The sequence below is a fragment of the Leucoraja erinacea genome, chromosome 10, assembly GCF_028641065.1.
Source record: "Leucoraja erinacea ecotype New England chromosome 10, Leri_hhj_1, whole genome shotgun sequence".
Lineage (NCBI taxonomy): Eukaryota > Metazoa > Chordata > Chondrichthyes > Rajiformes > Rajidae > Leucoraja > Leucoraja erinaceus.
This window is the reverse complement of record NC_073386.1, coordinates 38,138,425-38,166,396: the sequence shown is the minus strand read 5'-3', so window position 1 is coordinate 38,166,396 and position 27,972 is coordinate 38,138,425. Positions and strand designations below refer to the sequence as shown.

General features: G+C 43.0%; 1 protein-coding gene across 1 annotated transcript; it reads left to right on the top strand.

Moving 5' to 3' along the window:
* The first annotated feature begins 837 nt into the window (after positions 1–837).
* LOC129701040 (torsin-1A-interacting protein 2-like) lies at positions 838–27,972 on the top strand. Its single transcript, XM_055641982.1, has 8 exons — positions 838–1,012; positions 10,732–10,797; positions 16,778–16,822; positions 16,952–17,032; positions 19,821–19,877; positions 20,912–20,968; positions 22,686–22,772; positions 24,243–27,972. Exons 1-8 carry the CDS (start codon positions 946–948, stop codon positions 25,034–25,036), a joined length of 1,254 nt encoding a protein of 417 aa, XP_055497957.1. The 5' UTR covers positions 838–945; the 3' UTR covers positions 25,037–27,972.

The window sequence follows — 27,972 nt, the reverse complement described above, 5'->3', positions numbered from 1 at the left end:
GCCCTTCACCAAGATGACTGCTCCTTCCCTTCGCCAAGATGGTCACCCCTTCCCTGGACTCCATCCAAGGACCCCAACAGTCCTTTCAGGTGAGGCAGGGGTTTACTTGCGCCTCCTCCAATGTATCCGTTGTTCCAGATGTGGTCTCCTATATATCGGCGAGACTAAGCACAGGCTTGGCGATCATTTTGCTGAACATCACATCTCAGTCCGCCTAAACCTACCTGATCTCCTGGTTACTAAACACTTTAACTCCTCCCATTCCCACACTGACCTTTCTGTATAGGCCTCCTCAATTGTCAGAGTGAGGCCCAGAGCAAATTGGAGGAACAGCACTTCATATTTCGCTTGGGTAGTTTACACCCCAGCAGTATGAACATTGACTTCTCTAACTTCAAGTAACCCTTCTATCCCTCTCTCTCTCCATCCCTCCCCCTTTCTACTCCTCAGACTTGTTTACCGTCTTCCTGATTAAATGTTACTGATTGTATCAATGTATGTCTCGTTGTCACCAATGATCCATTCTACATTTCCTTGATCAACGTCCCCTTTAATCTGTGTTTTCACACCTTACCCTTCCATTTCTTTGTGTCTCCCTCTCCCCTGACTCTCAGTCTGAAGAAGGTCTCGACCCGAAACGCCACCCATTCCTTCTCTCCAGAGATGCTGTCTGTCCCGTTGAATGACTCCAGCATTTGGTGTCTACCTGCAGTTCTTTCCAACACTCCCCTTTACCAAGATGGCCTCGCCTCCCCTTTACCAAGATGGCCTCGCCTCCCCTTTACCAAGATGGCCTCGCCTCCCCTTTACCAAGATGGCCACCCCTCCGGCTACGACGGTCGAATGCGAGGAGCACTTCCGGCCCCAGTCCGACTGCCGTGGCCGCCGTCTTCTTCCTGTTCTCGCTCCGGCTCCTTCTTCCTCGCTGTGCGGTGAACCGGCGAGATGAGGCGCGGCCCCATCGCCCAGACGCGCGGTGGAACCGACGGTGAAAGCCTGACGACGGGCGAAGGTGAGATGGGGCGAGCGGGCGGCGGTACCTGTGGCAGCCGTGGAGATGCTGCAGGAGGAGGGTCAACGCCGGCCATCTCCTGCAGTGAGCTCGGCCGCAGGGTTTGCTTTCATAACGCGGGCAGGTTTTACTGGAAAAACATATCTTGAAATCAATTTTTGGGAAGACAGGCTGATTCCCTTTAATGCCGCACTCGGGTCCAACGCCCAGGTTCTGCTCACATGTTCGAGATTAATTCGTGAAATCCAAATGAGGAGTTTACCATTGCTGCAGATGGTTGGCATGAAAAACGGACTAGAACATTAGATAGATGAACAAGAGGTCATGCAGTTTCTCCAGCACTGCTGTACAAGTTGGATCTTACCTGACCATTACCTTACCTCTCCTTTCATACCTGTTGTCCAAACATCTGTTTATCTCAGCCTCGATTACGTTCAGCGATTTTAGCATCCACATCTAGTAAATAGGATAGAAAATCCAAAAGATTCATGATCATCTGAGAAGAATTCATTCTCTTCCCTGTTTTAAACAGATCATCTCTGTTGTTCTCAAACTCGACTCATTCAAGATTTTTGCAGTGAAGGGAAACAACCTCTCAGTGCTGAACTTTCAAACAACCTTAGATCATTTGTACTTTTACAAAATCCCCTCTTTCTATATTCCTGTGAGTATGGGCATGACCTGATTAACTTCTATTCACGTCAAACCTTTAATTGTAGGAATCACCCAAGTTGACTACTTTTAAGCTTTTCACCAACCTTCAGGAATGTGTTGTAATTTAGAAATTAGGTGCAGGAGTAGGCCATTCGGCCCTTCAATTTGTCGTGTGTTGTTTTAAAAACCTGCTCAACAAGTCGAGCAGCCACTTGCAACAGCAAAATAATCGTCAATTAACAATTTGATGATTACTATATTGGCCCAGCTTATGCTTGAAACATTTAAAGATTTAAGGACACCTTTTTTGCCACTGGTGTCCAATTTCTCATCTGTTTCACGCCCCCTTCCCAGTGGAGCTGCTGCCACATGCTGGTACCCTTAACCTTCACCTCCTTACATTATTGAACTTTAATGTTCTGTTGTTGCACGACTTCATATCGCACTACAATCTTGCACCATTCTACTGCTTTGCACTTATTGTATTTATAATTACTATGCATAATGCTTATTCATATGAGATTTAAGTGAACAGGGACTTCTGGTGTGTATGACAACAAACTGTGATCATGCACTCCCTTCTTTTGATGTTCTTGTATCCCATACGCTTTATCTGTCATTCCTTTTGTAATATCACCCATCCTTAATTTCAAGTGATGTAGATTTTAATGATGATGACGTGCAATTTGTTGAATGCTGGAGATAAACAAAATGCTGGAGTAGCTCAGAGGGTCAGGCAGCATCTCTAGAGAAATGGAAAAGGTGACATTTTGGGTTGAGACCTTCTTCAGACTGGGGAGAAATAAACTAGAGGTATGAAAAGGTGCAAAGAACAAATGAATAAAAGGTATGAAAAGAACAAATCAAAGCTGGCACAAATGTTCAAGACAATGATCCATTGTTGGTAGTGGAAAAGGTGATAACGAGAGAATACGAACAGTGAAACGAAGCAGGTCGACAGTGAAACTAGTAGGATGACTTGGGTGGGGGAGGGATGGAGAAAGACGGAATGCAAGGTTTACTTGATATTAGATAAATCAGTATTAATACCGTTGCATTGTCCGCTGGCCAAGCGAAATATGAGGTGTTGTCCCTCCAATTTGCATTTGGCCTCACTCTGACAGTGGAGGCCTAGGACAGAACGGTCAGTGTGGGAAGTGGAGTTAAAGTGTTTGGCAACCGTGAGATCATGCAGGTCAAGGACTGAATGTAGGTGTTTAGTGAAATGATGGCCCAGTCTGCACTTGGACTTGCTGATATATAGGAGTCCTCGCCTAGCACAGCATATACAGTAGATTAGGTTGGAGAAGGTGCAAGTGAACCTTTGCCTCACCTTAAAGGACTGTCTGTCCATGGATGGAGTCGAGGGAGAAGGTATAGGGACAGGTGTTGCATCTCCTAAGGGAGTCGGGAAGTACCTACTTTGTTGAATGCTGGGTTGGGCTAGAATCTAGACACCTCCCTGGATCCTCTTTTGTACATTTTTATCCTGCTTCCTCTGTCTTTACTTTTAATAATTCCAAGGGCCTTGACAATAGAGTTGTCATTAAGATTATAGCCATCTGACCAGTTGTCTCTTTAACATAATTCTCTGTTCTTGTCATCTAAGTCAAGTACGATCAAATGTTTCAATCACAATTTCAATTCAATAGTTTGGAACATCGCTTTAATTTTTCTGTTCTCAATCAACTGATCAACAAACATCTTGGGCTGTTCTCTGAAATTCTAAATGGAGCCACCACTTCTGCTGCTTCCTTCACACACCACCCCCAGGAACCCTCCCCTCCCCTTTAATTCTGACATCATCCACTCAGCTTTAAAAGCAACTTTGGCCATTATTCTTGTAAACTATTGCCACATTACCAATGTCCCTCTATTTTTTTTTATCATGGATGGAGGTAAGAGGCCTTAAGACCAGAGTCCACACCGTCCATCGGGCACCAATTTACACTAAGCTTATGTTAATCCCACATTTTATTTTCACCATATTCTCTTCAATTCTTTTCAGATTTTTCCATTCACCATGGGTAATTTACTGTTGGACAATTAGTATCTGGGATCCTGTATTATTTGATCAGAAATGTCCTCCAATCTTGTTGGGGGAGCCAGAAGTTACTGTTTCCATTGAAATCCACCTCTATGTTGCTAAGAGCATTCTCAAGAACAACTGTGCATCACTTTCTGTTACATAGCCATGCAGATGAAATTCTGAAATGATGATTGTACTTATGAAGGACAGTATATGTACAGGTAATTATTTGAGAATACCTGAGCATTTGAAACGAAAGTAGAATTTTTTTTTTAAGATTAAGATTGACTAAGCTGAAATGTGAAGGTCAAGTTCTGGTTAATGATTGACACTCAGTTATAAACTTAATTTAAGTATATTCAAAGTTCGACACGTTGCATTTATTGTAAGTTCGAGCTGAATAGATCATGTCTGAGATTTCTATTTTGAAAGTTCAGAGAACAAAGTTCAGCAGGTTTAGAAGGAATGGGTATTGAGAGATTAATGGCATGGATCGAGGTTAGTTTTAGCCGAGAATTCCATAGAGAACTGGTGAATATCTGCAGCTTGTGGTTTGGCGACTTGGAATTCTCTGGATGTGTGGTCAAACCCCTCTGTCTTTCTGCTTTGACACTGGATTTGCAATTGAGCATCAGAGAGGAGAACGGCAACCTTACTTATTTATATGTGGTTTTACTACCACATTAAAAAATATTATTTGAAGATAAATGGTTTGTTATTTTAATATTTTCTATTTTTTGGTGTTTTAAATTCAATTCAGTTACAGTTGTTTATTTTTAATTTAATTCAAACTTATTTGAATGTTTACATGTCTTTAGAGTTTAAAAATAGTTCCAAAAACATTTGCCAAGCGGGGGGGGGGGGGAGGTCGGACCTCAGGATTTGGCCTGTTAGCGGCTTGCTGACAGAATTTGCAGTGTCTTGCAGGACTTCTCTCAAATATGGTGGGACTGTAAATGTATGTGGGTGGTGGCCATATTTGGGGTGATCCAGCTTAACAGCCTGATGTTTGCATTTTTGTATGAAGTATGCAAACGTCTCAGATTGAGATGTTTCCTGACAATGGTCAAAATTTAGAAGCACATCATAATCGAAGGAATATCAGATCATATGACCTGTGGATACAGTGTACACTTATTGCATTGCAGCTAGTTTCTCTTTGGTTCTGCAAAAATATTTTATTTTAATGGCTATGTTGAATGTATTCTAAATTTGAGCACAATTTATATATGGTGGATTTTCGCATGAACAGTCTGTACCTGCTTGAATGACATTGAAGTATGTGCCATATTATTTAAGAATTGTAGATCTTATCAATGAAGCCATAATTCATTCCAGTTGGAAATTGCTTGGATTGCACATTTGAGTTACTTGAACATTGGAAGTGCCATGCCCATTTGATAACAATTCAGTTGTGATCAGCACATACTGTTGTGGCTTGTGTCTCTCTCTCAGGAGACGACATTTTTCTACATTTTGTTGCTTGGATGATTTAAGAACACAATACAAAAATATAGGAGCAGGAGTGCACCACCAGCCCCCTCAAGTCTATCTGTCATTCACACAAATAATGCTGTTCTCTGCTCCTCTTCTATGCCATTTCCCCCTAACCCAATTTTTTAAATCTTTCAGGTCATAAGGTCATAAAGGGCCTGTCCCGCTTAGGCGATTTTTTAAGCGGCTACAGGTGACTAGGCTGTTGCCACATGGCCGCCGGGGTGTCGCCTGTATGGTCACGAGTAGTCTCCTCCGTCGCCCAAAGAATCGCAGCGTTTTTCTGGTCGCCACTGGATTTTGAAATGTTCAAACCTTTTCGGCGACAGTTGGCTTGATGCCATTGAGCGATACTTGACTTCTCCTGTAGGTGCTGTAGTAGGTTGTCGCCAGGATGACGTAGGTTGTCGCTGGTGCTGACTTCGGTGAATTCCATTGGCGACTACCTACATCAACTGGCAACGGGTACCGGCGACTGAATTGTCTTAAGTTGTCTTCAGTTGTCGCCGACTGGGTCGTAGCTTGTTGCGGGTTGTCGTAGGTGGACGTCCTAATGGGTCGCCGTTTGTCGGTATCTTGCCGTACCTTGACGTCGACTAGGTGGTAGGTTGTTGTAGACATTGTCGTAGGGGGGTCCAGTCGCTGTTTTTTCGGCGACCTGCTCTGACTACGACAGTCGCCGAAAAAGTCGCCTAAGTGGGACAGGCCCATAAGTATAGTAGAGTTAGGCCATTCGGCCCATCGTGTCTACTCCGCCATTCAATCACGGCTAATCTATCTCTCCCTTCTAACCCCAGTCTCTTGCCATCCTCCCATAACCTCTGACACCTGTACTAATCATGAAGCTATCTATCTCTGCCGTAAAAATATCCACAGATTTTGGCCTCCACAGCCTTTTGTGGCAAAGAATTCCACAGATTTACCTTCCTCTGACTAATGAAATGTCTCCTCAGCTCCTTGCTAAAATAACATCCTTTAATTGTGAGGCTAAGACCTCTAATCTGATTATACCACGACCGGAAACATCCTCTCCACATCCACTTTATCCAAGCCTTTCACTATTCTGTAAGTTTCAATGAGGCTCCCCCTCATTCTTCTAAACTCCAGTGAGTACAGCCCCAGTGCTGACAAACATTCATCATCGGTTAAGCTACTCCTTCTTGTAAACCTCCTCTGGACCCTCTCCAGAACCAGCAAATCCTTCTTCAGATATGTTGCCCAAAATTGCTCACAATATTCCAAATATAGCCTTACCAGCACCTTATAGAGATGGATGGAAAATCTCTACCAGTCTGACGCCAGGCACCGACTCTCATACACCTCCTCCTACTTATCCTTGGACCATGACCCCACAGACGAGCACCAGGCCATTATCTCAAACACTATCACTGGCTTTGTCACTTCCGGCTCCCTGCCCTCCCAAGCCTCCAACCTCATCGTTTCCCCAGCCCCACACGGCCCGATTTTACCTTCTCCCCAAAATCCACAAACCTGACTGATCTGGCAGATCCATTGTTTCTGCTTGTTCTTGCCCCACCGAACGTATTTCCACATACCATGACTCCACCCTATTCCTCCAAGACACCTCGCATGCTCTTCGTCTCCTCCATGACTTCCGTTTTCCAGGCCCCCATTCCCTCATCTTCACCATTGATGTCCAGTCACTTTACACCTCCATCCCCCACCAGGAGGGTCTTAAAGCCCTCCGTTTCTTCCTCGACCGCAGAACCAACCATTCCCCGTCTACCGATACTCTTCTCCGCCCAGCGGAGCTGGTCATTACCCTCAACAACTTTTCCTTTGACTCCTCCCATTTCCTCCAAATTTAAGGCGTAGCTATAGTTACGCGCATGGGGCCCCAGCTATACTTGCCTCTTTGTAGGGTACATCGAACAATCCTTGTTCGAGGCGTACCATGGCCCTATCCCCGAACTCTACCTACGCTACATTGACGACTGCATCGGTGCTACCTCCTGCCCCCATGCAGAACTCACTGACTTCATCCATTTCACCACTAACATCCATCCGGCACTCAAATTCACCGGGACCATTTCCGACATCTCTCTACCATTTCTAGACCTCTCTATCTCCATCGCAGGTAACAAACTACTGACCAACATCTACTACAAACCCACTGACTCCCATGGCTATCTGGACTACACTTCTTCCCACCCTGCTTCCTGTAAGGACTCCATCCCCTACTCCCAATTCCTCCGTCTATGTCGCACCTGCACCCAGGATGAGGTGTTCCAAACCAGGGTATCGGAGATGTCCTCATTCTTTAGGGAACGGGGGTTCCTCTCTTCGACTATAGATGAGGCTCTCACCAGGGTCTCTTCTATATCCAGTAGCTCCGCACTCACTCCCCATCCTACAACTCGTAACAAGGACAGAGTTTCCCTTGTCCTCACCTTCCACCCTACCAGCCGTCACATACAACAGATAATTCTCCAACATTTTCGCCACCTCCAACAAGATCCCACCACTGGCCATATCTTCCCATCTCCTCCCCTTTCGGCTTTCCGCAGAGGCCGCTCCCTCCATAACTCCCTGGTATATTCGTCCCTTCCCACCCAAACCACCCCCTGCCCTGGTACTTTGCAACCGCAGGAAATGCTACACTTGTCGCTTTACACCCCCCCTTGACTCCATCCAAGGACCCAAGCAGTCTTTCCAGGTGAGGCAGAGGTTCACCTGCACCTCCTCCAACCTCATCTATTGCATCCGCTGCTCTAGGTGTCAACTGCTCTACGTCGGTGAGACCCAACGCAGGCTTGGCGATCGCTTCGCCCAAAACCTCCGCACAGTTCGCATTAACCAACCTGATCTCCCAGTGGCTCAGCACTTCAACACCCCCTCCCATTCCGAATCCAACCTTTCTGTCCTGGGTCTCCTCCATGGCAAGAGTGAGTCCCACCGCAAATTGGAGGAGCAGCACCTCATATTTTGCTTGGGTAATTTACACCCCAGCGGTATGAACATTTGACAGTTTAGGTGGTCACTTAAGAGTGCTAGCATGACGTGCGCGATAATGTGCTCGGACGAAGTGCGTAGTTACCAATCGGAATTATGCTCAATGAAGCATTCACATATATTTCTGCGTCAAATAAAGTCACAAACTAAACATATTCACCAATCAAGGCATGATATATACCACAATGACATGCAGCAAAGTTACAATACAGTATCTCAACTCTTTTTACAAATTGCAATTTTTTTTTAATGTAATTTCTATTATTTCTTTCCACTTCCAAAGAAATATGTGGTTGGATTATTCAGCCTGTGTCAATAAATCCTGGACCATGGTAACATATATGCTTAACCATGCACACTACAGATTGATGCAAGCATGTTTTCTGTGAAGGACTGAAAATTATCATGACATGGCCATAGCATTGGTTGTTATTGCTATTGGTACAGAAACACTCTCGCTTCCCACATAATTTATCCACAACAAAATATACAAAATATACAGGTTGCAAGGTAATTTCTAAAGGCATTTTATGATAATAGCTGTTAAAAATCGACTATACCCATCTGACAGGTTAAACATTACACTAACTGACAAGAGATGGTCAAAGGACTGCAGCAAATGTTCTTTTGGTATTATGTTTAAAGGTGTCAAAACGCCACATTACTGGACGTTCAGATTAGATGTACGTGTTGTGAACAGCAATGAAGATACCCAGTTTGTATGCACAAGATTTTAAAAAAAATTATTGATAAACGCTGTTTCCATCATTCCCACTTTACGTTAAATTAACGTTAAAATTTCAACTGAAATATCTCCTGACCAAATTTGTGATGTATATGACCGACTGTAGAAGTAAAACCTGGATAAATCCAATGTATAGTTGTGAATGTTGCTCATTAAATAGCTACAGTACTGTTACTCCATATTAAGAGCATTGATTTGCCGTTAAAATGAATTCTGTAATAACGTCAACGGTAGCAGTGACAATCGAACACCGGTTTTAAAGTTTCACATGTTCACAATTTAATTAATCCACCTTTATGGACTAAAACAAATCATAACATTGGGAATTAAAACACATTTGATTGCATTCCGTTATCAAACATTGTCAATGTTCGCTCTGAAGACTGCGCTGTTCGGGGCCCGTCATTCGCTCCAACCCTTCGTCACCACGCAATTAGGCCGCCGCCGACACAAAACGTCACGTTCCTTTTCTCCAGAGATGCTCAAACCAGTATCTGCAGTGCCATGCCGGGCAAAATGACTCGCCGTTTAGGTTGCCCGGCGGCACTTTGGGTGGTCAATGGCACCCGGGCAACCGTTAATTTTGAGCCCTGCAAACTCTAGCTTCTCTTGGTAAGATAGCCTTGGAATTACCCTTGTAAATGTCCTTTAGACTATCTCCAATGCTTATCTTTAGTAAAGGGACTAAAACTGTGGGCAGTACAGCCTCAGCATCAGCCTGTACAGCTATAACAAAATGTCCCTATTTTTAAAACTTCAAGCCCTCCGAACTAAAGGCTGAAATGCCACTGTGGCCTTGACTACTTGTTGGACCTACGAGCTATCTTTCTGTGATTTCATGCAGTAGAACACCAAGATCCTTCGACCCGAAACGTCGCCCATTGCTTCTTTCCAGAGATGCAGGACTCGCCCTGGGCTCGCTCCCGTGAGGGCGGCCCAGCTCGGGGCTGGAACGGCGCTCCCATGAGGGGCTGTGACGCTCCCGTGAGGGCGGCCTGGCGAGGGGCTGAGACTCTCCCGTGTGGGCGGCCCAGCCCGAGGGAAACGGCGCTCCCGTCGGGGCGGCCCAGCCCGAGGGAAACGGCGCTCCCGTTGGGGCAGCCCAGCCCGAGGGTGGAACGGCACTCACGTGAGGGTGATCCGGCACGGGGCTGGAACGGTGCTCCGGTGGCTGAGACGGTGTTCTGGTGGCGGTGACCTGAGTCCTGGGTTCAGCCGCGGGCCAGTGGACGACGTCGTCAGCGGCTGCATCCACTGGACTGGAGGGCGGCAGCTTCTACCATCCCGGGCCGCGGTGTTTAAGCCGGCCCGTTTGCGGAGCTCGGTGAGCCGCGGGACTGATTTTGCCATCGCCCGGTGGGGTATCGCCTCAGCGCCGAGGGAGAAGAGGAGGGAAGAGACTGCAGCCCTAAGATTTTTGCCTCCATCACAGTGAGGAGGTGCTTGGTGGACTCACTGCGGTGGATGTTAATTTGTGTTTACTGTTGTTTATTATTGTATTATTGTATGTATGACTGCAGGCACGAAATTTCGTTCAGACCGAAAGGTCTGAATGACAATAAAGGAAATTAAATTCAATCAATTCAATCAATCAATGCTGCCTGTCCCGCTGAGTTACACCAACCTTTTGTGTCGTCCTTCTTCTACTTGCAGTGTTTCTTTATGTAGATGATCCAGCTTTTGATTTCTCTCACCAAAGTGATGCAATTTTCAAATGCAATGTGCACTCGTTGAAGGATGACAGATGATGTTGAGGCATTTTGTCTGCAGTGTGAGAATGTATAACACACTATGTATAATTTGTTGCTCTGATTGCTTTTCCAGAGAGGAGCAGTCGTTCGCCAAATAGAAGAAAAACAGATGAAGTAGACAGCGGTCCAGCAAAGAGAAGTATGTATTGAAGTTTTTGATTTGTTATGCACCAAACTTTACAATGTTTTAATTATTTGACAATACTTGAGACTTGCTATTTGACTTGAATAAAACATTTAGAAGAAATGAAAAAATGTTATTCATAATCTTGATGTTCCAAAGTACAGTACAAGCAATAAACGACTTTGAAGTGGAGGAACCTGCTGTGCTGCGGGAAATGTGCCAGTTGTTTGGGAATAAGACAAGCTCCAGAAAATTGCAAAGGCAATCATCAGACAAATTTGTTTTGTGATTATTTTAAATTGGATTCAGGGTACCCGTTTACTCAGAGAGTGGTGGCGGTATGGAATGAGCTTCCAGTGGAAGTGGTGGAGGCAGGTTCATTGGTATCATTTAAAAATAAATTGGATAGGCATATGGATGAGAAGGGAATGGAGGGTTATGGTATGAGTGCAGGCATGTGGGACTAAGGGGAAAAAAAATTTGTTGGGCACGGACTTGTAGAGCCGAGATGGCCTGTTTCCGTGCTGTAATTGTTATATGGTTACCGCTGCAAATGCCAGTTTTTTTTTTTTTGCTCCACCCCAAACATGCCCTTGAAAGACTGGTAGGGAGCTTACTGCCTTTCTGAAGAAAGTAAACATACAACGTTGTTGGTTATTAAATTAGATTGAGAATTGACAAAGGAATGATGATGGTATGCGACTTGGACGGGGAATATGCTGATGCTCTCATGTGCTTGCTGATCTCAAACTTGGTGGTATAGTTTGCAGGTTTACAAAATGATGAGTGTATAGCCCTGGTTAGTAACTACACTGCATTTTGATAATGGTACACCCTGTAGCCAGAAGCAGCACAGTGGCATAGCGGTGGAGTTACTGTCTGAAAGTGCCAGAGACACAGGTTTAATTCTGACCATGGGTGCTATCTGTACGAAGTTTGTATGTGACCGCGTGGGTTTTCTCTGGTTTCCACCCACATTCCAAAGACACGGTGTTAATTGGCTTCTGTAAATTGTCCGTAGTGTGTAGGATAGAACAAGTGTATGGATAATCGCTGGTTGGCATGGACTTGATGGGCCGAAGAGCCTGCTTCTTCGATGTATCTCTAAAACTAAAATGCTGGTGGTGAATGTAATGATAATTTGCATTTGTCTACGAAGTGCAAATCAAATGGGTATTAGAGTAAAACTCTCCCAGATGTCTGTAGCGTTTTCCATCATGCTCCTTTTATGTCTAGTACAGTGGTTCCCAACGTGGGGCGTACGCCCCACAGGAGGGCAATTTGATTTTTAAGGGGGGCAATTGAGCACGACTGAGGTCTGGGTCCAAATTTTCGATTTTTATTTTTTAGGATTTTCCATCGGGTTATATGTAGTTTATGTTTCAGATGTTATTTTGAGTAAATAATTTTTTGGGGGTAAAAAAGGTCTTTATTGTGTAGTTATTACAACCAAGGTATTGGCGTTTTAAGCTTCTTCAGCTGAAACGGAGTTCACTTTTTAAATGATAAGAATTATATTTCACCACATGGGGGGGGGGGGCATCAGGATTTTAGAGGTGATTAGGTGGGGCATGGCCAAAAAAAGGTTGGGAACCACTGGTCTAGTAGATTGCTTTACAAAGTTAGAAGTGTGTAGCTTTGTCTCCACTCCAAATAAGCTTGGATGCAATAGTGATTTCCATGATATTTATGGTGGTAAATGGGGCAATGATAATTACTCTGAATGTGATGGGTACATACAGTGCCGTCCACAATGTTTGGGACAAAGACACATCATTTATTTATTTGCCTCGGTACTCCACAATTTGAGATTTGTAAATACATGTGGTTAAAGTCCACATTGTCAGATTTGATTAAAGGGTATTTTTATGCATTTTGCTTTCGCCATGTAGAAATTACAGCTGTGCTTATACATAGCCCCCCCATTTCAGGGCACCATAATGTTTGGGGCACACGGCTTCACAGGTGTTTGTAATTGCTCGGGTGTGTTTAAATGCCTCCTTAATGCAGGTATAAGAGAGCTTGCAGCACCTAGTCTTTCCTCCAGTCTTTCCATCACCTTTGGAAACGTTTATTGCTGTTTATCAACATGAGGACCAAAGCTGTGCCAATGAACGTCAAAGAAGCCATTATGGGACTGAGAAACAAGAATAAAACTGTTAGAGATATCAGCCAAACCTTTGGCTTACCAAAATCAACTGTTTGGAACATTATTAAGAAGAAAGAGAGCACTGGTGAGCTTAGTTATTGCAAAGGGACTGGCAGGCCAATGAAGATCTCCACAGCTGATGTCAGAAGAATTCTCTCTATAATATAGAAAAAAACCCAAACGTTTGTCCGACAGATTAGAAACACTTTGCAGGAGTCAGGTGTGGATTGTCAATGACCACTGTCTGCAGAAGACTTCATGAACAGAAATACAGGAGCTACACTGCAAGATTCAAACCACTGGTTGGCTGCAAAAATAGGATGGCCAGGTTACAGTTTGCCCAGATGTACTTAAAAGAGCAACCACAGTTCTGGAAAAAGGTCTTGTGGACAGATGAGATGAAGATTAACTTATATCAGAGTGATGGCAAAACCAAAGTATGGAGGAGAGAAGGAACTGCCCAAGATCCAAAGCATACCACCTCATCTGTGAAACACGGTGGTGGGGGTGTTATGACCTGGGCATGTATGGCTGCTGAATGCACTGGCTCACTTATCGTCATTGATGATACAACGGCTGATGGTAGTAGCATAATGAATTCTGAAGTGTATATACACATCCAATCTGCTCCGTTCAAACAAATGCCTCAAAACTCATTGGCCGGCAGTTCATTCTACAGCAAGACAACGATCCCAAACATACTGCTAAAGCAACAAAGGAGTTTTTCAAAGCTGAAAAATGGTAAATTCTGGCCAAGTCAATCACCTGATCTGAACTCATTTGAGTATGCCTTTTATATGCTGATGAGAAATTTGAAGGGAACTAGCCCCCAAAACAAGCATAAGCTAAAGATTGCTGCAATTACAAGCCTGGCAGAGCATCACCAGAGAAGACACCCAGCAACTAATGATGTACATGAATCGCAGACTTCAAATACTAAACTTGACTACTTTCATTTACATGACATTGCTGTGTCCCAAACATTATGGTGCCCTGAAATGGGGGGATTATGTATAAATACTGCTGTAATTTCTACATGGTGAAACCAAAATATATAAAAATGGCCTTTGTTAAAATCTGATAAGTGCACTTTAACCACATATGATTATTTTTATTACCAATCTTAAATTGTGGAGGACAGAGGCAATTAAATAAATAATGGGTCTTTGTCCCAAACATTATGGAGGGCACTGTAGGTGGGGTTACATTCTTTATTGTTTGAAATGATCAACACTTTGCACTTGGGTGGCGTTAGGTCACTTACCGCATAATTCTTGTCTGAATGTTAGTGGTTATTGTTGATTACAGGCCTAAGTTGTTTAATTTTCTTACAATGGAATTTAACTTATCAATGCATTTATCAATATACATCCCCTTATATGCTTTATGATATAAGGAAGTCGCTGCAGATAGTTGGTGTTGGACTGCCATGATGAATTTAAAATTTGCTAGCTGAATGTTTGTAAATGTGAGGGATCGTTGTATTTGAATTTGGACATGGGGGTAGGGGAGAGATTGGAATGTCATGGTGGAGGTTGTTCACTGAATCAAACCACCACAAATATAGTTGGATCTATTAGTCCACACAAAGTTAATGCACACTTGCATAGAAATAAATTTAAAGCTGTACAACCTGATTTCAATCCTAGGAATTGCCAGCAATTTTTTTTAAATCAAGACGGATGTCTATAAATGTTGAGGCAAGCATCTTTCCTGTGGTTCTCAGCTTTAATTTTGCCTTAAATTCCCTAAAGTTTCATGATGAAATAACAATTAAATTGACTGGAGTTGATATGGTCTGCAGATCTTGCCTGTAAATCTGATTATCAATCTGGGATGAAATTGTTAGAAAGGTTGGGCATCAACTCCTACTAGAAATGGATGGTTAATATTGGTGAGAGTTGTCTATTCTGCAAATTGTGTAATCCAATTGTCCACAGTTATTAAAGCAAAGGTGGAGATTTTGGTCTATGACTGGAAGCCTGTTGATGACTGATGTAGCCATTTTAGTTTGATCTATATGCATTAACAAATTTAATGTGAATGTAGGGTGTGTGACTGGTAAGTTTGTAGTTGACACAAAATTTGTGGGTGGTGTAGAGAGTTCAGAGTCTAAATAGTCTAAAGTGCAGAATGATATTTGTGAGTTGGTAAGATGGGTGGAGCAATAACAGATGCAATCCTGCTAATTGTGTGTTAATGTATTTTGATAGGGCTTATAATGTTATAGACAATGCCTGGTAAGGGTTTGGGGACACTGAAAAACAAAGAGACCTTGGTGAACAAGGCCAAGGATTATTGAATGTGGCGGTTCGGGAAGATAAAGTGGTAAAAAGGCATATGGGATATTTGCCTCCATTCACCATGACATAGAACAGTGGTTCTTAACCTTTTTGGCATATGTACGCGCATACGTGAACAAAATACGTGAACGCGTACAAGAACTGTATGTGGTATGTCCCTTTGTTAGGTTCCTAAATATGGGCTCAACAAATGGATATGTTATTTATGATCCCTTCATGTCCCCTGGTAAAGCCCCAAACGACCACCCATGGGGGTCCTGACCCCCAGATTAAGAACCACTGATGTAGTATATAAGAAACTTTTATAAAGTATTGGTTAGGCCACATCTGGAGATCTCTGTGCAGTCTCGTTACCACATCAAAGGAAGAATGTCATTACTTTGGAGCAGGTGCATAGGTGATTCACCAGGATAATTGCCTGAGTTTCAGCATTTAACTCATGAAGAGGGAGGGGGTTTGCTTTCCTTGGAGTGAAGGAGGTTGAGGAGGAGTTTAATAAGGAACTGCAGATGCTACAAAATTGAAGGTAGACAAAAATGCTGGAGAAACTCAGCGGGTGCATCAGTATCTATGGAGCGAAGGAAATAGGCAACGTTTCGGGCCGAACCCCTTCTTCAGACTGATTGGGGGTGGGGGAGGCGGGGAGAAGAAAGGAAAAAAGAGGAGGAGGAGCCTGAGGGCTGAGGGAGAGATAGGAAGGGGAGGAGACAGCAAGGGCTAACAGAATTGTGAGAATTCAATGTTCATGCCACCAGGATGCAGACTCCCCAAGCGGAATATGAGGTGCTGTTCCTCCAATTTCCGGTGTTGCTCACTCCGGCCGTGGAGATGGCCCAGGACAGAGAGGTCGGATACGGAATGGGAGGGGGAGTTGAAGTACTGAGCCACCGGGAGGTCAGGTTGGTTAATGCGGACCGAGCGGAGGTGTTCGGCGAAACGATCGCAAAGCCTACGCTTGGTCTCACCGACCTGACCTCCTGGGGAAGGGTCCCGCCTGAGATGTAATCTGGCCATTCCCTCTGCAGATGCAACCTGTCCCATTGAGTTCCTCCAGCACTTTGTGCTTTGTGGGGGAGTGACTGTATTTGGATTAGTGTTCAATAATTTTGCTTGACTTGCAAAACTTTGCAGACAATAGTGAAGGTATTTGGTTTTTAAGTTTTTGATGCAGGTAGGAAAACTTCATCCAATCATGATCTTATATGGATCAAAATATTCAGTAATAAATGGTAATAATACATCGGTTTAAAAAAATATTTTTGCCTGCTTATCACCAATCGGGGCGATCAAACTCTTCGCTATCTTCATCTTCATAAAACCTGCCATTTATGAGGATAGTTGTAATGTTTGGAAAGTCGGGTAAATTCCTCCCTGGCATATTCATAAACTCTGAGATGGAAGCTATATTTCCATCACCCAGGCCATTGACAAATGCAGTTACATATAAAATTCAGAATATATTATGTCAGCATTTAATTTTGCGAGAGAATATCTGATGATTCCTGGGTATGACAGCATCTGAAGTATATTTCTTTTTTTCTAGATTGGAGTCCTAAAGATGAATCTGACTTTAGCCAATCGGGTGATGGTAAGTGGATGTGCATGTAAAGTTAACCAAAAGGTTTTGAAGTAATCTAAGAAAATCTTTGGCTTTTTAATTGCTGGTTGAGATCCACTAATAATTTGATTATGACGCTTGTTGCTTTTTTTCTTCCAGAAGCCACTGACTCGGACGTGGACCAGGGAGCAGGTGGCGATTCACCGATAGTTAGCAGGACACGTTCACGGATTTCTTCAGGTATAGAGTTCTCAGAGAGAGCACGTTTGGCATCACTCAAGAAAATCAGCTTTTTCAATTCAAACACGTAGTATTTGAACGTAGTATTTGAAACGCTTGAACATTTTTGATAATTGTGTGTGGTGTTTTGATTTTGATTTGCCATACAGTCATATCAATAAAAAGCAACAAAACACACAAATACATTTTAACATAAACATTCACCACAGTGACTCCTCCACATTCTTCGCTGCGATGGAAGCCGAAAAAAAAGTTAAAACTTCTTTCCTTCTTTGTTTTCCCGCCGACCAAGTTCTGTTGTCAGGGCGATCTTGGCTCCCATAGCCAACGGTCGGGCCCTCTGCGTCGGGGCGATCAAACTCCCATATCGGGCGCATCTCAGCTCCCTGCGTCAGGTGATCGGACCCCTGGTCGGGGCTGGTTGAACCTCCTGCGACTTTGCAGCTTCCCAACATCGGCCCCTACCCGAGACGGCAAGCTCCTTAATGTTGAAATTCCCAGGCAAGAGATCGCAGGCTCCCATGGTAAGTCCACAGCCCCGCGGTGGGGCTTAAAGTCAGTCTCGAGCAAGGTCTCCAGCTCTGTGATGTTAGGCTGCAGAGCGATCGGAGATACGATCCGGAAAACAATTGCATCTCTGGCAAGGTAAGAGATTGAGAAAAAAGTTTCCCCCGACACCCCACCCCCGCAACCCAACCCCACCCCGACCCCTCACATGAAACAAACCAGAGAACATTAACACATACTTTTAAAATTAAAACCCACTAAAAATAACAAAAAAGATGAAAAGACAGACAGACCGTTGGCGAGGCTGCCATTGCTGACGGCGCCACCCGATGGATGCATTACATTCCAAATGATTTTCTTCCTAACCCAATAAATGGACATATAATAGTTACTGTGCTTTGCTACATGAGTGATATGTAGCTGGTTTTAGATTTAACTGTTTACCAGGCTAAGTGGGACCCATTGGGTCCCTGTCACACGCAAGGCCTGGTCCCCCAACGCAACCCCGTTCCCCAATGCAATATTTCACCACTCACTCGTTCCCCCAACGCAACCCGTCCAGCCAACGCAATATTGCACCACTCATGCATAGCCCTCAACTGTGCAGGCATGGCTCATTTGCCTCATCCACCAGCACTCCCTCCCCCTCCTCTGCATCCTCCCTCTTCTTTCCCCTCTCCTCCTCCCCTCCCCAATCCCTCTCCCTCCCTCCTTCCCCTTTCCCCTACCCTCAGTCACTACCTCCATAACTCTTCTCCCTTTCCTACCCCCTCCTATCTCTCTATCCCCCCCCCCACGCCTCATCTTCCCCTATCCCCCCCCCCACTATCCCTCCTGAACTCCCTCCTCCTCTCCCTCTATTCCCCCTCCTCCCCCACTCTTCTCACCTCCCCCACTTTCCACCTCCCTCCCTACCCCTTCCTCTCCCTCAATCCCCCCCACTCTCCCTCCTCACCTCCCCAGGATCTTTCCCTTCCTCCTCACCTCTCCCAATCCCTCCCTCGCCTCTCCCTCTCCCCTACCCTCAGTCACTCCCTCCCTGTTTCCCTCCATAAAAAGCAGCACCTGCAGTTCCTTCCTCCACAGGTCATTCATTGTTAGCTGTGGTTTAGATCCCATTGACTTGACGATTGGATCAGTTTGCATCGTGTGCGTGTGTGTGTTACTCAAACTCCGCGAAAAATGCTTGGCCACCCTGCAACCCAACTCTCTCCGTCCCTCTGCCCACTCTGGCTCAGCCGCCACTTGGCCTGTCCCCGTCCTGTCCCACCGCCCCGTGCTGCCTCTCGGCTCGTCCCCGCCCTGCCCACCCGTCTTCCTGCCTGCCTGCTCGTTGCCGCCGGCGGGGGGTGGGGGGGCATGGAGTCGGTGTTCGTCACGGTGAGTACCACGAATTTCGATGAGCTGGTGGAGAAAATCTCCGAGAAGGCCGTGAGGGTGAGTTACCGCAACGGCGGCGGTGAAAGAGGTGGACCTCGGGGGGGCAGGTAGACAGGACCGCTATTGCTGCAGGGGTGAGTGATGAGGGAGAGAGAGATGGGACCAGGAACTCCACTGGTCCTCCCCTGAAACATCTCCCGATAGACAAGGTATTGTGAGGAGGGGAGAGAGGAGTTTGTGAGTGAGGCGGAACAGATCGCTGCCAGTGGGGCAGGAAGGGGCATTGCCGTCCAGGCCGTGGCATTGACTGACAGGAGAAGAGACCAATCTGCGTGGCTCTGAGTGAAGGAATCTATGCACGCATGTTTTTAAAAGATTTTTAAACCTCGATAACTTTTACAATATAGCACCGAGCGGAACTAAACTTGTTGCACTCGCAGCACAGGAGAACGGTGAGTAACCTGGCAAAAAATCGTAGCACTATCGCGTACCGTTTTGTGCAAATAGAAAACCTCGCAAACCAGAAGAGCACAAGATCAGAGTTTTAGTTATGTATAGATAGATAGATAGATTTTCCTCCCATTCCACCCCTCTAATTCCTATTTCCCTTTTCCCTCTCTTTTGCCCAACGTTTCACATCAGCTGACCACATAGGTACTTTTTCGAAGCTACAGGATAGCTATTGGTGTTTGAGTCTTGACCAATATTTTTCTTTCTTCACTTCTGGAAGGTTAATATGTTTCAATATCCTTGTAGGCTGTTTTCACAAAAAGATTGAAGTAGAGAGTAAGTTGCCATTGAGAAAAATCTGTAATAAATGCTTAATAGGTGGTATATGCATAGGAATTTGAATTGAAGTTGAGCTTAACTTGTGGTTGAACTTGTTTTGTTTTTTTTGCAGATCAACTTCTACACCAACAGCCCATCATAAGTCAAAGACCTCTTCGTTCAACCCAAGGTTAGTGCTTTGTCCTTTGAGGATGGGAAAATGATAATTATACAGGTAGGACGTCACTGAGTGTTGAATTGACTGGACAAATCTCATTCAAGTGCTAGTAACATTATCTCAACTAACGGGAAGAGGCTATTTGACATACTATGAATGTGGAGATTTTTTGAGGGACGTAGTCACTTGTTGCTGATATATGCCAAAATCGGGTGAGTATCTTAGAATTGGAGGAGTTCTTGGTGAATTGCAGGGCTGGAGATAAAAAGTAGGTGTGGGCATCTCTGTATAATCTCGCTCCGTGTTTTCAGCCCCTAGCACTAGACCATGATCCTAATGCCGCTGTCCCACTTAGGAAACCTGAACAGAAACCTCTGGAGACTTTGTGCCCCACCCAAGGTTTCCGTGCAGTTCCCAGAGGTTGCCGGTAGTGGAAGCAGGTAGGGAGACTGACAAAAACCTCCGGGAACCGCACGGAAACCTTGGGTGGGGCGCAAAGTCTCCAGAGGTTTCCGTTCAGGTTTCCTAAGTGGGACAGGGGCATAACCTTTCATTTAGCATATGAAAATTCAAATCCTTTCTGGATTTAAAAGAGGAATGTAATCTGAAGAAGGGTGTTAATCCGAAATGTCATTTGTCCATTCTTCTTCCAGCAATTAGTATTTTACCTATACTGTTTTTGGCATTTGAGTTATGGAAACAGGCCCTTTAGCCTACACGGTCTATACGAAAGATCAGCTATTAATTTACACTAATCATACATTAATTCCATTAATTTTCATTTTCCACACATTCTGATCAATAACCACCTCCTCTTTGCCCCAATCACCTAGTCATTTGGGACTATTTATTTCTCACCCAAGTAGTTTTGCCTGGTTAAAATTTGAAATAATCTATAATGTGCAGTATGTTTCATTTAGCTATCAGCTTGAAATTGCCCATTAGGAATTTTGGGACAAAGTTTAAAATCTTATTTCAGAACCATTATGTAATTTCATAAATGTATTTGGAGATGCTGTTTTAACCATAGTCATTCTTTTCCGTAGCACAAAAGAATGACAGGACTCAATCAAGTAAAGCTAATATTAAGCGTGAACCTCCAGGTAAAGTAGAACAACATTTTATTATAGTTTGTAGTGTTTCAGTCCATGTAGTTTTTTTGAAAATACCGAATGCATCACATTAAAGTTATAAGACCACAAGGTATTGTCAAATTTTCTTGCAAAATGGCATGGTGTGTTTGCATGATGCGGACTATCTGCTAAAACATGGACCCTATGGCCAAGCAAGCACACAAATCCTCTATTTTTCAGAAGACTAAAGAAATTTAGCACGTCTCAAATCACTCTTACGGATTTCTATATCTGCACCATAAGAACCATTATATCAAGATGCATCATAGCTTTGTTCAGCAACTGCCCATGACTGCAAGAAATTGCAGAGTTGTCCACCCAGTTGTACATCACGTAAACCAGCCTCTCCTCCAAATTGACTCTATCCACAATTCACGCTGGCATGGCAAAGCAACTAACATAATCAAGGGTTACTCACACCCCTGTCATTTCCTCTTCCATCCTCCTGTCGGGCAGAATATATAAAAGCTTGCAAGAATGTACCAGCAGATTCAAGATCAGCTTCATGCGTAGTTGTCAGACTTTTGAACGAATCTCTCACAAGCTAAGGATGTATTACCACCCCCCCCCCCAATACAACAATCTACCTTGTTGCAGGTCTTGTTCTTTTAACATCTGCACTTTAGAACTGTAACACAATATTCTGCACTGTTTCCTACCTCTTGGCGCTGCCTGCTGTTCTTGGAGAACAATGGAGGAGCTGGCGTGGGGGGACAATGGAGGACCCAGTGTGGGGGCGACTACCGGGAGGGGGGAGGATAATGGTAAGGGAAGGATGTACACTGCCCTCCATAATGTTTGGGACAAATTTATTTGCCTCTGTACTCCACAATTTGAAAATTGTAAAAGAAAAACTCACATGTGGTTAAAGTGCACATTGTCAGATTTTATTTAAGGGTATTTTTATATATTTTGGTTTCACCACGTAGAAATTACAGCAGTGTTTATACATAGTCCCCCCATTTCAGGGCACCATTATGTTTGGGGCACAGCAATGTCATATGAATGAAAGTAGTCAAGTTTAGTATTTTGTTGCACATCCTTTGCGTGCAATGACTGCTTGAAGTAGTCATTTGCGATTCATGGACATTAAAATCTGACAATGTGCACTTTAACCACGTGATTTTTTTTTTTCCTGTTACAAATCTCAAATTGTGGAGTGCAGAGGCAAATAAATAAATGGTGGGTCTTTGTCCCAAACATTATGGAACGCACCGTAAATACATTTAGGAGAATTGTACCTTTGGTCATTATTGCAAGTGAGGAAGATTTCCATATTTCCATCACAAACTCTGTCTCCTATTGTGATGAATATACTGTTACTCATTTCAATATGTTAAAAGGATTTGTTTATAAAGGAGAGCTTTGAGGATACTGTAGTTAATTTTATTCCATTGTTGAGTATTTCTTAATTTTCAAGACACTAATGGAAATGAGTACATCTATCTAATGTTTGTTGTGCGATTGTTTTTTAAATACAAATAACACTTATTCCAGATAACTGAATGGAATTGACTTGGTGATCTGAGTTCATCTTGCAGGATGATTAGGTTTGTTGACTACATGTACAGTGTCCTCCATAATGTTTGGGACAATGACCAATAATTTATGAAGAGCACTGTATGCCTACGTTGATGTTATTGTGTGTTACTAGTATCACTGGGAAATGGATAGATTCACTTCTTAGTAGCTTTGTTTTTATCCCACAGTACTGTGTCTCGCACAGACCCTTCCCTGAAGAAAGGAGAAACAGTCAGAAGACCTGCACAGGAAGGTATAAGATTAATCCAATTGTTCAATATTGAACTTCTGCCTGCATGATGGCATAGTGGAAGATGCATTAAAAATGTTACTGAGTTTTGCTGAGAACAGGTTAGAAAATGGAGCATAATGTTTAAAATTCAGGGTGTTAATGCAGTTTGTAGGTTTTTATGGAAAGAAGCTGTTGACAGTTAATATGAAATTTTGCAACTGTACAAATTTCACCAATTTCTTCTGTCAAGATATATATATATATATATATATATATATATATATATATATATATATATATATATATATATATATATATATATATATATATATATATATATATATAATATATATATATATTCATTCCTTTGGAAAACTCACAATCACATATTTATATTGTAAACAGTAAGATTTATAAAGTTTTGCGTCCCTCGAATGTTGGTTCCAAACAAATTTATATTATCAGAAAATATGTGCTATCTGATGCATGCTGCAGGAAAAACAGCATCAGGGGGAATGAAACCATCAATGTTTTGAGTCGAAGGTTCTTCAAAAGATTTGGAAAAGTGAAAAGAGCGTTTTAAGTTGCAGAGGGAGAGAGCGGGGTAATGGAGATGAGAGGGTACAGAACAAAGATGTAGAGATAACAATTATGTTTAAACAAATATTTTTGACTTTAGACATTAACTTGTTTTTTTCAACCTGATCTGTTGAATGCTTCCAACAATTTATGTTACCTGAAATCGTGTATTTGTCCCTGAGGGCTGTAATATGCCCTCTTGGAAGATGAGGTGCTGTTCCTTGACCTTATTTTCGGCATTGTTGAAACTAAGTATGAGGCTGAACTCAGACACAGCTCATGGTTGAGTTGTAAAGTGAATGGAAGTATTCTGCAAAGCAGTGATCCGAATCTGTATAGTTTTTTTCTGATGCAGAGAAGATGACATCATGAACATTAAATACATAACTGCAAGTGAATTGCTACTTCACCTGGAGGGACATTTTGGGTCTTTGAGTTGTGGAAAGGGAAGAGGTGAAAGAGGAGATGTTGCACTTTTTGAAATTGCAAGGGAGAGTTCTGTGAGAAGGGGAGTGAGTATGAGTGGAGATGGAGTAAACTGAAGAAATGTAAAAAAATAAAGAAAAGCTGGATAGTACACAAAAGGATACAAAGTGCTGGAGTAACTCAGCAGATCAGACAGCATCTCTGGGCTACATGGATAGATGACATTTTGGGTCATCGTGACCCAAAATATCACATATGTACTCCAGAGATATTGCCTGGCCTGCTGAGTTACTCCAGCACTCTGTGTCCTTTTTTGAAGTGAACTGAGGAGTTTGCATGGAAAACTCCTCTTTGTATGCTAGCTAACATATTGCTGTATCATTTACATTTGTGGTATTGGTAATTTTGAGTACCTATGCAGTGACGTACAAGAGATTGGCTGACTGAACATTGGTTTATTTGTGTGTCCTTTTCATATCTTTTCAGAGAGACTCGATACCTCAAACAAGCATGTGGCCTTGATTGGAATGATTGTAGTGATAGTTTGCACCGTACTGTTCCTTCTGTTTGTGAGCAAGCCCCAGGCTGCTAGTTTAGTTCCGAAGACAGCACTAACTGTATTTTTGGACAAGTTTGAGCAAGTTGAAGCCCTGTTCTACGGACAACAGTCAGCACTGTGGAAGAGAAGCAGGATCACACTGCGCAACCAGATTAATCAAACCAAACATGAGAAACCTGCCATCCTGATGTTTGCTGCTGCGTGGGATGGGCAGCAGACCATGAGGTGCCTCGCTCGCCAGATTGCAAATGCTTACTCCGTAGCCCTCAATGCTACAGCAATGGTGGAAATCAACTCAACGGTCAGTAGTGGCTGGGACAGTGACGTTGTGAAACTGGAGGTGGATACGCAGCTTTCATCTGGGTTTGACAAAGGTAGCAAGGTAGCAGTGGTTCACCATTTCCAGGACATGCCCCCATTGTCCACCCTGATCTTCTACAAGTACTGTGACCATGAGAATGCAGCCTATAAAGCAGTTGCCCTGCTCCTCACTGTTCTCCTGGATGAGGAGAAACTAGCACCGGACATTGGCTTGAGAGTTTTGGAAATGAAGGTCCGTGATTTTCTGAAAAGGAGATTTTCCTCTGCCGAAGGTAGCAAAGGCATGGACACCGACAAACTGAGTGGCCTGTGGAGTCGCATTGCACATGTTGTGCTTCCAGTGGCACCAATACGTGAGATAGAGGAAAGAGGTTGTGATTCTAAAGAAGGTTGGAAGTAATCCATGGGGAGGTTTAATCAAAGGAGGTTTAAACGATTGTACTTGATTCCCCGTTCCTCATTCCTTGACACCCGATCTCTCTCCATTTGGTTCCCTGTCAGGTGTACATTCTGGTGTGTTTGTCTCGGGTGTACGTCGAGGATTTTCAAATGATGATTCTTGGGTGAGGGAGGCTGATCCCAGTCACAGATGTATCACTCAAGTGAAATCCAAACACCTGAGCAGTATCCTTGTAACCAGTTCTTGCCAACAAGACTAACCATTCTCTTCTGCTTGTTGATGGAGGGGTTGGTGTGGCAGTTTGCAAATCTTAAATTGCAAGTAAAATGTTTTAAAATTGTGTTGAAACAGCCTTCAATGGAGCAGACCCCTTTTATGCAATGGCTAAAGAGGAAATCTTAGCTGCATTATTGCTTCATAAAACCCAACAAATGCATAACTGCTTTTGTGGGATATGTCATAAAATATTGTCCAGAAGGCCTTCCATCAAAACAGTTTTGCTTTTGAAATTTCTGTGCCTTTCATTGTCTTAGAACGTCTCTAGATGCCTTAGACTAGATTCGCCGATAAAATGCAGTCAATCTATGTGTAAAAAAAAGTTTTGCATCATTTAATTTGGACCAGATAATCTTTGTTTGGGGGAGAAAGTGAGAGGATTTTGTGGCAGCTTAAGTAATATGGGATATCTTGTATCCAACTGAAGGAGAAGATGACATTTTGGTTTTGCTTTCTCGGTTAACAAGTGCTTTCACAATGCAGAACAAGTGCCAACCTAGATTATGTGCTCAAGTCCCTACACTTGGACTCTACCTACAACCTTGTTACTCAAAGTGAGTGGTACCTTCTGAGCCACATTGCTTTCCTGCTGTTAGATTGCTATCGCTTATGTGCCCAGCTTTAAAATGCACGCATAAATCGGCATAACTCCTGGAGTGATCTTAAACTTGGTTTCCATTATATCTCCTTAACCTTTTGCTCAAGATGGAACATTACAAGGTGAAACATGGTAGAATCATATAAACACCTTGTATTCATGATATAATAGATGTGCTATTGTGAATTATTTACCAATTTCAAGAATAATTAATCATCTCTTCCACTAGAGTAACTCATAACTTGCCCTAGCCTGTAAGCTACTTCAGTGGAAGCAAAACTGTGGAAAAAATGGTTCAATGTGGGACTTTGGATGCCCATAGATGAAACTATCAGAAGGAAAATTTTCTGTTAAATTTTATAAACTGTATGTATTTATGAAATTGCCTCTTTCAAAGCGTACATCTCGATAATTTGTGGAATGGGACAGCATATTCAAAGTTGAATGTAAAAGCAAGTTTTATTATGGTTGGAAATTATACTGTTGAGAGTTCAAATGCGGGTTAAGATTAGTTTGGAATAATGTCTGTTCTACCACCCAACTACTGTCACCCGTTTATTGGGTCCTTTTGTATTACGTTTCCTTTCATGAACCTGAGTTTTAATGTTATTGATGAACTTGAGTCCTCCTCTGAACCACAGAGACAGCTGCAGAAAACCTTCTTTCATGTGATCAGGTCTGGTATCACAATCTGGGCCTCCAATAAACATACAGTCCTCTCTTACAATTAAAAAAAAAAAAAATTCTCAACCAAGAGTGAATGGACATATGCCGTAAAATATAGCAAGTGCTTCCTACAAATATTTGTTTGATCTGTAGTGTTTTCTCTCCATGTACAGTCTTGTCAGACCATATACCATCACATATAGTCTTGGCAGACTAGCCTTATAGAAAGAACACTGTTTAACTTGAGTGCTACCCAGGATCATCTCTTTGCATTCCCCATATTACTGCAGTGACCACACTTCAAAAATACTTCATGGACTATAAAGGTCATTAGGCATCAAGAGAGAGTGGGAAAACATAACATAATTGGAAGATCTCTTCCCAACTGAATTAAAATCTTAATTGTGTTTCTTTTTACACTAACATAAAACTCAAGGACTGTAGTTTATAATAATGTATTACATCCAAATTGCAATGTCTACCATTATTTTTCCTGCAATTTTATGTAATCAGGTTGTGGTTAAAAATAAAAATTGTATTTTTTAAAATTATGTAGATCTTTGTTCATGAGCAAGTATCCATTTGCTAATTTCAGAAAGGGAAAGTCAACTTCAGAAAGGGAGAGCACATGCCAGTGGTGGGTCAGTGGAGAGGGTAGGAACTTCAAATTTCTAGGCATTAACATCTCAGACCATCTCTCCTAGTGCAAACATACCAATGTAATTGCCTGGAAGGTGCATCAGTGCCTGTATTTTTGTAAAGTCTTAAACATTTTAGGATGTCACTGAATACTCCACCAAACCTCTACAGATGCACTACAGACAGTGTCCCGATTTGTTTTGTCATGACCTGCTATGGCAATTCCAACGTACAGGAATGCAAGAGGCTGCAGAGAGTGGTGGACTCAGATAGTCCTTCACAGGCACAGCCATCCCCACCATCAAACCTATCTATATGGTGCTGCCTTAAAGCAATATCCATCATCAAGGATCTTTATCTGCCCTATTCTTGTTTATACCGTCAGGCAGGAGCTACCGTCTTGTTTATACCGTCAGGCAGGAGTTACAGAAGCCTAAAGACCCACACCACCAGGTTTATGTAAAACCTCTTTTCCTACAATCATCAATTTCTTGAACTGACCCGCACAACTCTAATCCGATCTCGGCAATGATGCACTAAGGAATGCACTACAAAGGCCTTGTTTTCTAATATATTTGGCACTAATGTCTTGTTTTTGCACAGTTTTTCTTTTTACCGTTTTGTACATTTATGTATAATTTATGTTTTGTGTGTTCACTGAGTCTATCTGCTTGTGATGCTGCTGCAAGCTAGATTTTCATTGTACCTGTACCTCACCGTACTTGTACATATGACAGTAAACTCATCTTGATTGAAG